At 43.2% G+C, this 15,798-nt stretch overlaps 2 protein-coding genes across 2 annotated transcripts; both read left to right on the top strand.

Annotated features, from left to right (window-relative positions):
* Positions 1–1,019: 1,019 nt before the first annotated feature.
* On the top strand, positions 1,020–2,012 carry LOC311182552 (olfactory receptor 7C1-like; the record flags this gene model as incomplete). The annotated part of the gene is made up of 1 exon (XM_084251422.1): positions 1,020–2,012. The coding sequence occupies exon 1, from the start codon at positions 1,191–1,193 to the stop codon at positions 2,010–2,012; it is 822 nt and encodes a 273-aa protein (XP_084107548.1). The 5' UTR covers positions 1,020–1,190.
* A 9,205-nt stretch (positions 2,013–11,217) lies between these two features.
* LOC311180661 (olfactory receptor 7A5-like) lies at positions 11,218–13,729 on the top strand (the record flags this gene model as incomplete). The annotated part of the gene is made up of 2 exons (XM_084248575.1): positions 11,218–11,240; positions 12,778–13,729. 2 exons carry the CDS (start codon positions 11,218–11,220, stop codon positions 13,727–13,729), a joined length of 975 nt encoding a protein of 324 aa, XP_084104701.1.
* Between the last annotated feature and the right edge of the window lie 2,069 nt (positions 13,730–15,798).

Raw genomic sequence — 15,798 nt, 5'->3', positions numbered from 1 at the left:
ACATTTTTGCACCCAACACTAATGATAAAGGACTGATCACAAAAATCTGCAAAGAGATGATGAGACTCAACAACAACAAAGAAAATAACCCAGTCAAAAAATGGCAGAAGAGCTAAAAAGAAACTTCTCTGAAGAGGAAATGCAAATGGCCAACAGACATATGAAAAAATGTTCAACATCACTTGTAATCAGGGAAATGCAAATCAAAACTACCATGAGATACCATCTTACACCAGTGAGAATGGCACATATTAAAAAAACTAGCAACAACAAATGTTGGCGAGGGTGTGGAGAAAAAGGAACTCTCCTGCACGGTTGGTGGGAGTGCAAACTGGTCCAACCACTATGGAGAGCTGTGTGGAGATTTCTAGACCTATTAAACATAGAGCTTCCATAGGATCCAGCAATTCCACTCCTAGGTATTTACCCAAAGGACACAGAAACATCAATTCCAAAGAACACCTGCACCCCTATGTTTATAGCAGCACTATTTACAATAGCTAAGCTTTGGAAACAGCCCAAATGCCCAAAAATAGATGACTGGATCAAGAAGATGTGGTACATATACACCATGGAATATTACTCAGCATTCAAAAAAGATAAACACATGCCATTTGCAGCAACATGGATGGCGCTGGAAGGGATCATGCTCAGCGAAATAAGCCAAAAAGAAAAAGAAAAATACCGGATGGTCTCACTCATAGCAGGAATCTAGAAAACTTAAATAAGGGATCAGGAAAATGAATAACTATAAGAAAGTGAAAATCAAAATCAATAAAAAACTATGAACCAGAGACACTTTTTGGGGGGTGGGGGCCGGGAAGGGAGGGATTGGGGTCAGAATGGGGCATGTGCAGTTGTATGGGGGAATATAAAAATAAAATTTATTATTTAAAAAAAAATAAAGTTGATATTATTCACCAAAAAAAAAAAAAGAAAATTTCAGGTAAAAGGCACCAGCTCTATAACATCAAATTTATGATCTGCATGTATTTAAAATAAATTCACCCCATTTAAACTCATTCCTTTATTTCTCTGCTGTGGTTAACTTTACATCACTTCTGTCACCATCCCCCAGGCTCACCAGTGACCTGGCGCCAGGAAACCAAACCAACCCCACAGCGTTCATCCTCCTGGGGCTCTCAGAAGAGGCCTCGCTGCAGCCCCTCCTCTTCTGGGCATTCTTGTCCATGTACTTGGTCACGGTCACTGGGAATCTCCTCATCATCCTGGCCATCGTCACGGACCCCCACCTGCACACCCCCATGTACTTCTTCCTCGCCAACCTGTCCTTTGCCGACATCGGCTTCACCTCCACCACCGTCCCCAAGATGCTGCTCAACATCCAAACACAGAACAAAGCCATCACCTACGCGGGCTGTCTCAGCCAGATGTTTTTTTTCTTACACTTTGCAGGAGTGGACAACTTCCTCCTGACAGCCATGGCCTATGACCGGTTTGTGGCCATCTGCCATCCCCTGCACTACACGGTCATCATGAAGCCCCAGTTCTGTGGCCTCCTGCTTCTTGCATCCTGGGTGTTAAGTCTTCTGCTTTCTCTATTATACAGCTTACTGGTTTTGCGACTGTCCTTTTGCTCACAGCTGCAAATCCCTCACTTCTTCTGTGACCTGGACCAGGTGATCCAGCTTGCCTGTTCTGACACCTTCCTCAATGAGCTGGTGATATATTTAGCAGCGGGTGTTCTGGCGATGATCCCTCTCAGTGGCATCCTTTACTCTTACTCTAAGATTGTGTCCTCTGTTTTGAAAATGTCATCAGCGAGTGGCAGGTACAAAGCCTTCTCCACCTGCGGGTCTCACCTCTCCGTGGTCTCCATGTTCTATGGGACGGGGCTCGGCGTGTACCTCAGCTCTGCCTCTACCCATGACTCCAGGGACAGTGCAATCGCCTCGGTGATGTACACAGTGGTCACCCCCATGCTGAACCCCTTCATCTACAGTCTCAGAAACAGGGACATAAAGCAGGCCCTGGGGAGACTCTTCAGCTGAAGAGCAGCCCAACGTGATGGTGTTTCTACCCTCAGATTGTCTGGTGGAGTCAGCAGGGCTCATATTCCATGGACTAAGTCATGATCCTGTCCTCAGTTAGTCAGAGATAATCTGTGTTTGTCTTATGTACAGAGTTTGATATCAGTTTTTTTATACATTATAAATATGCATTCTGTATTTCCTTAATTATTTTTTACTGCTCTGAATACTGGAGTCAGTACTAACAAAAGCATAGTGTACTTGAATTTTTCTTTAGGAAAATGTTTAAAACAAAAAGTTGGCATTTACAAAATAATAAAAACAAATGGAGCAAAAATATGTACAACTGTGTCAGGTACAAACAAGCAACTTACTGATGATCTCCAGAAAAATCTTGTCATATCACAGCATCCACGCGTGTTCAGGATCAATATTCAGCTGTCCCTGATTTCTGTCCTTTACTTCCATTCCTTCAGTGATTTTGTGTAGACCTGTAATATTTCTGTTCATGTCATTTTGCTCAGGGCTTTGTGAGCTAAGGCTCAGTTTTTCTTCCTTACAGAAGAACTCTTGTCAGCTTTTATTGTCAGGCAGGCAGCCCAGACAGTGATAAACTCCATTGGCTTCTCTGTCTGGGAAGCTTTTATTGACATTTACATTTGAATAATTCTGCAGGATAGAGTATTCTTGGCTGGAAGCCGTGGCCTTCATTCCTCTTCTTCCCTGGAGATGGACAGGGGGAAATCAGAGGAGAGCCTCTTTTGGGGCCTTTGCAAATGATCTCTTACTCAGGCCTCCTGTAAATTCTTCTCTTTTCCATGATTTTTTATAATTTAACAGCGCGGTGTCAGGTGCAGGTCATTTTCAATTTGAAATTCGGGTGTCATCTCTACATCCTGGACATTCCTGCTTATTTCATTCTTTAGTTTGGATAATTCTCAGCCATGATTTTTTGGAAAAGCCTCCCTCCTCGCTTCTTTCTTCATCTTCTGGATTATCCTCTATCCTTACGTTTCCACTTCTAATTGCCTCTGACATTGTTTGTAGCATTTCCTTATTTTCCCTGTGTCCTTGTATGATTTCTCTCTGTTTCCTAACTGGGAGATTTATATATTTGGATCCTCTATTTCTGAAGTAAATTTGTTTGCCAGTTTAATTGTATTTAAAACATTTTCTATAGCATGTTCATTTACATTCAGACACTTTTGCATGTTAATATTTTCCATCTCTTTGGTGAAGACCCTCCGGTTCTTTTATCTACTTTCCAAGGTCTCCAGCTGCCCGTCTGCCCTGAGTCACCTCCCATAACTCATGGGTGTATTTAATGTTGCTCCACGTCACTGAGACTCCTCTGCTTCTCTTTCCTGTATTTATGAGCCAGAACTTCTGTTCTGCTACTGTTTTTCCTTCCTGTGCTTGGATGTTCCTTGATTTCTAACTATTGATGTCACCTCATTTCCAGGTATACAGCTGGGGTGCTGGGGGTCACTAATATTGTTTCTCTTCTATTTTACCTTGGGGTGAGGTGGGCAGTGGGGAGTCTGGGACTTAAGATGTGTCTCAGTTTGTTGAGAAGTGAACTCTGTCACCTCCACCTCCTCCCCTCTGTCCACAGAAGCTCCAATTGGTCTTCAGTTGTAGAAAATTCGCTCCCCACTTCCCTAAAGTTGTTCCTGCCATGGATTGTGTCTCCTGGTGACTGGAGCTGGGTCTAGACCACAGGTTTCCATCTCTGGACTCAGCTGGCCTGGATATGAAGGGGGCACCTACGTAGGTGTGTGCCCATTGCACAGCTGGGGCCAGAGACAGTGGCCACAGGCAATGACCACACCACAGCCACCAGCCCTGCTGTCCACTGAGGGACCCAGTTTGCAAATGCTGCAAGTCTGCTTGCTACTTTGCAAAGAAGTGCTGTGTTCTCTGCCCCACCCGTCCTTTTTCTGCTCTGGGATCCATTATGAAGCCATCTGGGCTCTGCCTGAAAACTCTGATCTCCCCACTCTGGTAGATGGTGCAGATTTCCTTTCGTGTGCTGGTCACTGAGCTCACAGGGTCCCCGCCGGAAGAGGACACACTTATGTAATGTTGGTGGAATGGAAACTTGTGCATCTGTTCTGGAAGCAGTATGGAAATTGCTCAAAAATGGAGAATATGAGTTCCCTATAAACCAATTGTCTACTTCTGAGTATGTAGCTGGAAAATACACACAAAAACTACTAATTCAAAGAGGTGAGTGTCACCCATGTTCACTGCAGTGGAATTTACAATAGTCAAGAGGCAGAAACTATCCAACTGTCCACTGATGGACAAATGGCCAAAATGATGTGGTATATGTAGATAATGGAAAACTATTTATTTATTTAGATATTAAAAAGATGACATTGTGCCATTTGCAACAACAGAAGGGAAACAACAGAATTATCCTTACTGAAATAAGCCAAGCAGAGAAAGTCAAATACCATGATTTCACTCAGGTATGATAAAGGAAACAAACAGATCATGTGAATAAAACAAAATAAGAAGAATTAATGGCTAACAGAAAGATGGGGTAAGGGAGATGTTTAAATCAGAAACTGAATACAATGGTATAATGAAAGATAAATTTGAACTTTCTTAAAAAAATACATATTTTTTAAATTTATTTATACAAGAACCAGGGTACAGGCCAGATGCTCGGGAGGGTGAGAGGATTCACCAGAGACAGAGTGGGGAGCAGAACAGGCAGACTAACGAAATACACTGCTGAGGGGAGCAGCGGGAGAGACAGGAGAGGTCTGCTGCACCATGTGGGACCTTCACTGGCCAGCCCCTATCAAACCGGCACTGCTAGGCTGCGGTCAGCTTCACAGTGCTGTGCTCAACCACCTGCACCACCAGGAGGGGCCCAAATTTGAACTTTTAGCAGTGAACTACATGTTGCATATACCTATGTTGATTAATAATCATGCATATCTGAAATGTATATAATATTATAATGCAAGGTTACTTCAGTGCAATAAATTGAAAGCTAAACTCAAAGGAAATAGAAAGAGTGTCTCCTTCAATAAATAGATTTATATTAAAATTAACTTACATTTCAAAGTGAATTATGAAGTTATTTTGCAGTATAAAATAAAATGTGAAATTACTGAATTGGAATAGCCATAAAAAATTAGGCACACATACTACATGGGTCCCTTTATACATAATACACATAAGGTTACACAAGATTGAATATCTTTCTTAAATTATTTTTTTAAAAGATGGCCCTAAGTCAGTTTTCTCTTATCTAATAGTGTGGGAATAATAAACCAATATTCACATGGCTGTTTTGAGACAAGTGCTTGTAAATAGTGGTTAGTATTTTAGGATGAGTTCCATTTATGTCCAGATTTTAGGGTTTTCAGCCTACCTGGATTTGGATCTAACGATATAATAAACCAGTTCAGTTAAGGTGGCAAGATATAAACATGAACAAAATCAGCTCCCTTCCTATATATAAACAATGAGTTAGGTGAGAAAAAAATCAAGAAAGTGATCCCACTTACAATCAAAACAAAATAAATAAAAGTTAAATACCTAGTTAGTAAACTTAACAAAGGATGTGGAGGGCCTGTATAAAGAAAACTATAAGACTGTCAAAAGAGATACAAAAACACACGAAGAATTGTGAAGTTATTTCTTGTTCATGGACTGGAAGAATCAATGTGGCCCCAATGACATTCCTCCACAAAGCATTACACAGAGTCAACACAATCACATGGAATTATCAGTGACACACTTTAAGGAATAAAACATACATTACTGAAATTCATATAGAACCACAAAAGACCCTGCACAGCAAAGCAAATCTGACCAAAAAGAGAAAACGTCATTATTAAACCAGACTTCAAACTATGCTATAAAGCTATAATAAGTAAAACAATCCTGGATGATTAAAATGGTCTGGAACAATGGGATAGAATCAAGACCCAGAAACTAACCAGACTTATAGGAACAGTTACTCAACAAAATAGGAGCCAAGAACATACACTGGAGCAAGAAGCCTCTTTAGGAAAAGGTATTGGGAAAACTGGACACACATGCAGAAGCATGAAACTAGATGACTCCACCTCCAAACACACAAAAATCAATTCAAAATGAATATAAAAGTCTTTCATGTAAGACCCCAAACCATAATACACATAGAAGAAAACATGGACAAAACACCCTACAATATAAATTTCAGATGTGTTTGTGTATTCGTCTGCAGCAGCAAGGGAAATAAAAGCAAATATAAATAATTGGGACTATAGCTACCAAAATGATTCTGTACGGTAAAAGAAAACATCACTACAACACTGAGACAGCCTCCTAAAGGGAGGATATATATATGCACAGCATAATTCTGACAAAGTCATACAAAGAACCTGGGGTGTTGAGGTCCATCCTCTCCTGTTCCACACCCACAGAGACGTGTCAAGTTCAACGTGAGGTGCCCAGCTGGTTGGGAGACGTCTGGTGGACGGAGAGAGGATATTAGTCCCAGCGAGTGTGCCATTAGATTGTTAGACGTAAGAAGTTATTTTCAAAAGCGTGCCTGACTTGCACAGAGACCTGGTACGGGATGTAAAAACATCCCTACTGTGTTTTGTGGCAATAAAGTGGACATTGAGGACAGAAAAGTTAAGGAAAATCGATTGTCTTCCAAAAGAAGAACTTTCAGTACTGACAGGAGTCCATCAAAAGTAACCACAAGTTGATCCTCTGGCTGCTAGATAGCAAAGGGAGACCCTCACTGGAGTTCGCTGTCATGCCTGCTCCTGCCTCACCAGGGGCTGTCACGGACCCTGCTTTGGCAGGGAAGTCTGGGCATGATGTAGAGGTTGCTCAGACAACTGCTGCTGGGGATGAGGATGGTGACCTGTGAGGATGGTGACGCCCACTGTCAGGAGTGGAATCTGTGGGCAGCCCCCAGTGCTGGCAGTGGCACAGCATGTTAGCACTTCCCTGTGCTGCTAAGCAGGACACCTGCCTACTCTTTGGGGCGCTGAGGAGGTCCACGGGCTTCAGAGTGAGTGTGGCCGCTACAAAAATCTTTGCTCTTTAGACCTGCACAGTTAGCTGGTAGGAACACAGGCGTTTCCTTCTGGAGTTTCAAACATAAGGCTGCTGTAGATACATCACAATAAAAAAAAAAAAAGAAATTCCTATTTGCTTTTGCAAAAGTGCCATGACAACAAGGAGTGTGGTTGCTAAGGTTTTATATAGAGGAACTTGGTTCTCTGTTTTACGAGAGAGGAACAGCACTACTGGACATATTCAGGGGTCTGTGCTTGTACCACATTTGTGCCTTCATGATCCAGGGCATCAAGGCAAGACGGGCTCCTCAGGCACAGACTTTTGGAAAACTTGAACACAGAGTGAGAATAAGGTGTTGGATGGTCCCAGAACTGGAAGGTGCGGGAGTTCATGAAGAAAGAGTAACAAAAACTGGATGCACTTGACATCTAATCTAGTCTCTCGGGATCAGAGAATCATTAAGGAACTTTCCTTTGTCCAGTCCAGTGTCCACAGGGAAATCAAGAGCTCAGAGCTTGGAGCAGGAGAGTGAGCTGTGGCTAATGAGACCGCGTGGAGGGCGGTAAATACCCTGTCTCCCTCGGTCCCTCAGACTGTCCAACCCGGGCCTGGAGAGGACATGATTCCTGTCTGTGGAGCCCGACCTCTGCCCAGGGACCAGCCCTTGTGCCCTCCTGAGATCCTGTCTGTGACACAGCCCTGATCCATCCTCAAGCGTCCAGGAGGGACTCAGATGGCTCCATGGAGAAGCCCCCCTCACAGCCCCCACCCAGGTGAGTCTCAGAGCCCAGCAGGCACTAGTGACAGATACAGAGAAAACGCACACAGAGAAGTTCTGCCTCAGGTCACAGAGATCAAACCAGGCCCAGGGACAAGAGGTTCCCTTGTTCTCTTGCTTGACTGACTCATCAATTTATAATTAATTTACTTAATTTGTGACCAAAAACTGTCCACTGCTCTCAACAATACAGAGATGGTGCTGACAGTGAAGTGACAGGAAGGAAAATCTGTTAGGATGAGACTGAAGGAGAAGTGGGGGCTTAATGTGGTTCCAGCAAAGTTAGGACAGATCCAGGAAGGTCTGGAGTTGAGGCAGCAGGAAATAAAGTGTTTAATGCGAAGGGAATGACGGGGTGGCGGGGTGATGAGCAGGGCCTCTGTGGTGGAGAGATCCAGAGTAATGGGGGCGGATGGCCTCACAGAGCAGCTGAGGAGAGGAACAGTGTGTAGTGTCCCTCACAGCAGGTGCTCACAGAAGTCATCCTTTTTCTTGAATGTCAGTTGGGGGAGACCAATGAGATTTCCTTTGCAACCACTCTAGTACTGGCCAATCTGCATAGTTTTGCTTGTTAGAATTTTGCTTTTTTCAATTATAAATTGTGCTCATTCTTAGTGTTCATTGATGTACAGGTTCTGATTTTTTATTCTGGTTTGTGATTCAAATATTCAAACAGAATTGGAGTTTTTCAAAATAAGTGTTTTGCACTCAATTCCCCCACATATGTGGAGATTGTTGGACAAAATGTTGAAAGTTTTCAATTTTGTGTGGGGCTCGGTAGATCCTATTGTGTCCCACTATGTATTTCAAACATTGGCTGATTTCTTGCATTCTTAGTAGTAATAACCTATCATACACCTTGTGTTCATGTCACATCTGTTTTTCCTCCTTACTCTGTCTCCTCATTTTTGTGATGTCATCTGTCATATTTTCACTGAGATTTAATTGAATTGAAACAGTGTGTAAGTTGGAGAAAAACTGTTGATTTGATATATTTACATTTTGCAGTATGCTCACCACTGTAGCACTAGCGAACACCTCCATCCGCACACACAATGCATATTTACTTTTGTCACAAAATGATTCAGAGATAATCTCTCGACAACTTAGAAAGTTGTAAGAAAGTACTGTTGACTCTGTCACAATGCAGGAGATTCCAGAACCTTATTCATCCTCCAGCTTCAAGTTTGTGTCCTGAAACAACTTCTTCCAAACCCCACCCGGTCCAGGTCACAAATTTAAGTCTGTTTTAGGAGCGTACACAGAAGTGATATGCAGTATTACTGGTTCTCTGACTTCTGTCACATAGCAGAACATTCTTAGGTGCTCAGGTTGTCACACAAGGCAGGGTGTCCTTCTTTCTCTTGACTGGATAGTTTATTATATAGATATTTTATTATATGGAATGTGTATTATAATAACACAATATCCTGTGTGTGTATTACACATTATATGATTTACATAATCCATGTATATTTATTTGGGAAATCAAGGGCAATCCTATATGAATATAAGGTCTATACATTTTCTATCTATACGTGGACACATTATTTTTTATATTTGTCCACTGATGGACTCACAGGTTATTTCTAAATTTTGGCTCAATAGACAAGGGGATGCGGAGAGCTTTATGATGTCCTGTTTTCATGGCTTTTGTAACAGGGGAGTCTAACTTTGCTATTTTGAGGCTCCACTGTTCTCTTTTCCTCCTTGGCTGCAGAAGTGTATTAGCCACTGACAGCACCCCAGGCTCTCTGCGCCCCACCCCAGTGCTGACCTTTGGTCATATCCCTGGGAGCTCTGTCAGCAGCTGTGGGGTGAAAGCTCCTGGTTCGGATTTGCATTTCCCTGGTGAGTGACCCTGAGCTCCTCCTCATGTGCTTGCTGACCATCTAGGTGTCTCCTCTGGAAATCACCTATTTAGGTGCTCTCTGGTATTTCTATAGGCAATGACTTCCTTGTGACATGAAAAAGCAACCCCATTACAAGTGAGTGGAGTGACAGCGGGTCAGTCGGCCTGGGGGCCCTGGTGTCCAAGGTAACTGTTCTCTGTCTGGCCTGGTCCTTCATTTGGGGCCTCACTCACATGGTCTTTCCCTCATTAGAAGAACTGACCTTTTAAATACGTCTCTCTTGTATGCAATGGATGCCAGATTCTTCTTACTGGGGCCTAAAGTCAGACCTGCCTTTACTCTGTGATGAAGCTCACCTACCCACACACACACACAGAAATGACACACACACGTACACAGGTACACACAACTGATGGACGAGAACTGTTAATCAATGTCCACGGTGTGTTCAGACAATGCACTCACACATTTTCCTGAGGGCTTTACTTGTTTTATTCTACTTCATTCATGTAAACCCAGTCTGACCCCCTAATGGAGGTGAGTCTCAGGATATGAAAATTCCTCTTGCGTGTTCTCCAAACTATTTTAGCATTTTCCTGTCTGTCTTTCTCAACTTGTCATTATTTTTGTGAGACCATATTCTTCATCTAGCTCATGCAATATGTATTTATTTATCTACTATTCCCAACTAAAGGAAATCAGGGTGAGGTGTCAGAGTACAGTGAATACATTAATTTCTCACTTAATATCATGGATATATTCCTGGAAACTGCCACTTTAAGAGAAATGATATATCACAAAACCAATTTTATCATAAAGTTCATCGATATAAACAAGAATTAAATTTCCTATGGCAGATCTGGTCACTGATACATCACCAAACTTGTTGTGAAGACCCCGTCACTGTTACTATTAAACACTATTTGCATTCATCATCTACTCAATTATCTCCCAATCAGCTTTTTCCAGTCAGAGTTGAGGGTAACTGGGGGCTGGCAAGACAGATGGTGCAAAGGAACTGACCCTGACAGGATGCTGTTCACATGCAGGACAGTGGGCCATTCACTGTGGGTGGGAGGGCAGCCTGGCCCAGCCCTCACAGAGAGCAGTGAGGACGCGTCTCACACAGCAAACATGGATCTGCCATTGGACCCATTAATTCGACTCCTAGGCATCTGTCCAAAAATTCAAAAAACTAATTTGAAAAACCTGCACTCCCATGTTTATTGCAGCACTATTTATTATAGCTGAAACATCCTAACATATGAATAGATCAAGAAGATGTAGTATATACACACCATGGATACTCTCAGCAATCAAAAAGACAAACCTATGCCTATTGTGGCACATGGATGGAGCTTGAAATCATGATGCTAGCTGAACTAAGTCATGGGAAAGATAAATATCAGATGGTGTGACTGATAATGTGGAATATAAATTAACTAAATTAACATATTAAGACAAGCTGGGCCTAACCCTTGACAGCTGACTACAGAGCTGAGACACCAAAGGGGGAGGCCGGGGGAAGGGGAAGAAAAGGTGGGAAGGAAGCACCATGGTCTGCAGTGGTGAATATGGGTGAGTGGGTGTGGGCGCACTATGGTGGCAATACCTGCTGGGGGTACCCCGATATTCCCTGGGATACAAAAAAAAAATGAATAAATAAATAAGGAGACAACAGCCAAGGTTCTGTGTGTTTAGGTATCCAGTGTTTTAAAATGCAGAAGAAAATAGCAACTTTCTTTACAACAATTCTGCACAGCTGATACTTTGCAAAGTAAAACACTCCCCATTTTCGCTGTCCATAGCCATTTCCAGTTGTCAGCTCTGCCTCAAGGCACAGGACAAAATGCCCTAAGTGTGGATCAGAAAGTGTGTGCGGCAGAAAGAAGGAAAATAATCCTGAGGAGACGTAGAGGAAGCACAGAGTAGACATCTATCCCAAAGTGAAAGATGTCCTCTCTAATCTAGCATTCAGAATTTAGATGAAATGGGAGAGAAACAAATTATAGTTTATTGAGGGATTTAATTACAGATAATTTATACATGTCATACATAATACACACACTTAGGCACAGCACATGTAAAACAGTCTATACACTAGAAGATCAGCAAATGTACAATGTCACGTGCAGGAATGTCCAAGGCCTCAGGGAGTCAGGACATCCTGCCAACCTCTCTCATCTGACCCCCAACCTGGAGCGCCCCCTCCTGTCACACCCCTACTTCTGGTTCTTTAACTGTGCCAGGAAGGTTCCTGTAGTGACATCTTTTCCTGGCTATTTCCCCAAACCCGAATGTTCTTCTCGTGGATATATTGTTGCCACGTGATATGACCTTCATATAAAAAATCCCATTGACTTCAGATTTTTTTGGTCAAAGTCTCATAATCGGAAGTGATTATCAAGTTTCCTCTAGAATCCACCTCTTCATCCAACTGCATTCTTTTACTTAACAATAATAATCACCAGATGAAATATCATTTACCGAGACCACACACACACTTAGAAGAAAACTTGTTTGGGGCTAGGATTTTCCTTTTTCATCTTTCCTTGAAAAAAAAATTATTTCATTAATTCCGTGCGCATAGAACTGGAGTGCAGGCTAGAGGTGCAGGGAGTGAGAAGACTCGCTAGAGACATGAGTGGGAAGCAGGACAGGCCGATCTACTGAAGGACACTCCTGAGGGAAGCAGTTGGCAAATCAGGAGAGGTCTGCGCCGGGGTCAGCTCCCTGGCCAGGGATCAAACACAGACTGTCCCGGTGGAAGCCGTGAAACATAACCCTTGGCCATCAGGGGGCCCCAGAGCTAGGATAGTTCAAAGTCGATCTCACTGCTTTTCCTCCATGATTCCAACAATATTTGGATAATACAATTGGTCAAACATATTTAAAAGAAGAACTCAGGAAATTTTCAAAGAAAATTTTGACTTGAAAAAAATGATTTTTAGATGTACCCATGGCTCATTATTTTCAGCAACAGGGAACAGGCACTAGCTCAGTAACATGAAATTGATTCACTGAATGGATTTAAAATGAAGTCACACCATTTAAAATCATGTCTTGATTACTCTGCTGTGGTTAAGTTTACATCACTTCCGTCTCCATCCCCCAGGCTCACCAGCGACCTGGCACCAGGAAACCAAACCCACGCCACAGCATTCACCCTCCTGGGGCTCTCAGAAGAGGCCTCGCTGCAGCCCCTCCTCTTCGGGGCATTCTTGTCCATGTACTTGGTCACGGTCACTGGGAATCTCCTCATCATCCTGGCCATCGTCACGGACCCCCACCTGCACACCCCCATGTACTTCTTCCTCGCCAACCTGTCCTTTGCCGACATCTGCTTCACCTCCACCACCGTCCCCAAGATGCTGCTGAACATCCAGACACAGAACAAAGCCATAACCTACGTGGGCTGTCTCTGCCAGGTGTTTTTCTACATATTCTTTGGAGGACTGGACACCTTCCTCTTGACAGCCATGGCCTATGACCGGTTTGTGGCCATCTGCCATCCCCTGCACTACATGGTCATCATGAATCCCCAGTTCTGCAGCCTCCTGCTCCTTGCATCCTGGGTGTTAAGTCTTCTGTATTCTCTATTACACAGCTTACTTGTTTTGCGACTGTCCTTTTGCTCACAGCTGCAAATCCCTCACTTCTTCTGTGAACTGAACCAGGTGATCCAGCTTGCCTGTTCTGACACCTTCCTCAATGAGCTGGTGATATATTTAGCAGTGGGGGTTGTGGCGATGATTCCTCTCAGTGGCGTCCTTTACTCTTACTCTAAGATTGTGTCCTCTGTTTTGAAAATCTCCTCAGCGAGGGGCAGGTACAAAGCCTTCTCCACCTGCGGGTCTCACCTCTCTGTGGTCTCCCTGTTCTACGGGACGGGGTTCGGCGTGTACCTCAGCTCTGCTGCTACCCACGACTCCAGGGACAGTGCAGTTGCCTCGGTGATGTACATGGTGGTGACCCCCATGCTGAACCCCTTCATCTACAGTCTCAGAAACAGGGACATAAAGCAGGCCCTGGGGAGGCTCTTCAGCTGCAGAGCAACCCCAACGTGACGGGGGCCGCTTCCTCAGATTGTCTGGTTGGGAGCAGCAGGGCTAATGTCCACGGACTAAGTCTTGATCCTGTCATCACTCAGTCAGAGATAATCTGTTTGTCTTATGTATTGAGCTTGATATCAGTGTTTTTTACGTTATAAATGTTTTCTGTATTTCCCTAATTATTTAACTGGTCTGAAAACTGGGTTCAGTATTAAGTAAAGCATAGTCTCAATGAAGTTTTCTTTAGTAAAATGTTTAAAACAGAAAATTGGGTACTTACAAAATAAGTACAAAACATTGGGTACTTACAATAATAATAAATTGGGTCCTTACAAGATATGAAGGAAAAATATGTACATCTGTTTCAGGTAAAAACAAGTAACTTATGAATTATCTAGTGAAAAATCTTGTCATATCAAAGTATCTGTGAGTGTCCAGGGCTAATACTCAGTTGTACCTAATTCTGTCCTTTACTTTCTTCCTTTTGATGCTTTGTTGTTGACCCCTAATATTCCTGTTCATGTCATTTTGATCAGGGTTTTTTCATTTTTTTCTTTCTTGTAGAAGAACTCTTGTCCGCTTAGTGTCAGGCAGGCAGATCTGACAGTGATACACTCCATTGACTTCTCTCCCTGGGGAAGCTTTTATCTCATTCACATTCATATTTGAATAATTCTGCAGGGTGGAGTATTCTTGGCGGGAAGTCCTTGTGTTTAGGATCATGAGCTCTTCCTTCCTCTCCTGTCCTGTAAAGTGACTAGGGAAAAATCTGAAGAAGCCTCCGTTGGATGCCTTTGCAAATCCTCTTTTATTCACGCATCCTGTAAATTTTTTTTCTTTTTTTTCTGATTTTAATAATTTAAATAGTGGGGTGTCAAGGGTAGGTCATTTTCACTTTGAAATGTGGGTGTTATTGCTACTTCCAGAATATTCACGGTTATTTCAATCTCTAGGTTTGGAAAATTCTCAGCTATAATTTTTTTTGAAAGACGTCCCTCCTCCCTTCTCCTGCATCCACTCTCCCTATGTTTCCACTTCTAATGGAGTTTGACATTGTTTGTAGTGTTTCCTTATTTTTCCTGTGTCCTTGTCTCATTTCTGTTTTCCTTATTGGGTGATTTATACATTTGGATCCTCTATTTCTCAAGTTATTTTGTTTGCCAGTTTAATTCTACTTAAAACATTTTCTATAGTTGTGTTCATTTACATTCAGACACTTTTGCGTGTCCTAATATTGTCCATCTCTTTGGTGAAGACCCTCCGGTTCTTTATCTTCTCTCTAATGTCTTGCAGCTGCCTGTCTGCCCTGAGTCACCTCCCATAACTCACGGGTGTATCAAATGTTGCTCCATGTCGCTGAGACTCCTCTGCTTCTCTCTCCTGTATTTATGAGCCAGAACTTCTGTTCTGCTACTGTTTTTCCTTCCTGCACTCAGATGTTCCTTGGTTTCTAAGTATTGATGTCACCTCATTTCCAGGTGTACAGCTAAGGTGCTGAGGGTCAGTTTGATTGTTTCTCTTCTAGTTTACCTTGGGGTGAGGTGGGCAGTGGGGAGTCTGGGACTTAAGTGTTGTCTGAGGTTGTTGAGAAGTGAACTCTGTCACCTCCACCTCCTCCCCTCTCTCTCCACGGCAAGCTCCAATTGGTCTTCAGTGTCTTCACCTCCCTCCTGACCTTCCTCTGGTACCTCCTCTCATGGATTGAAAACCTGGTGACTGGAGCTGGGTCTAGTCCACAGGGTTCCATCTCTGGACTCAGCTGGCCTGGCTATGAAGGGGGCACCTATGTGGGCTATTTGCCCACTGCACAGCTTGGCACAGGCAGTTTCCACAGGCAATGACCACCACAACCACTAGCCCTGCTGTCCACTGAGGGACCCGGGTTGCAAATGCTGCAAGTCTGCTTGATACTTTACAAAGAAGTGCTGCGTTCTCTGTCCCACTGTCCTTTCTCTGCTCTGGGATCCATTATGAAGCCATCTGGGCTCTGCCTGAAAACTTGATTTCTTAACTCTGGTAGAGGCTGGAGATTTCCTTTCCTGTGCTGGTCACTGAGCTCACAGGGTCTCAGGCCAGAAGAGGAA

This window comes from Talpa europaea (assembly GCF_964194135.1).
Source record: "Talpa europaea genome assembly, chromosome: 12".
Taxonomy (NCBI): Eukaryota; Metazoa; Chordata; class Mammalia; order Eulipotyphla; family Talpidae; genus Talpa; species Talpa europaea.
This window is presented reverse-complemented; position numbering and strand designations above follow the sequence as displayed.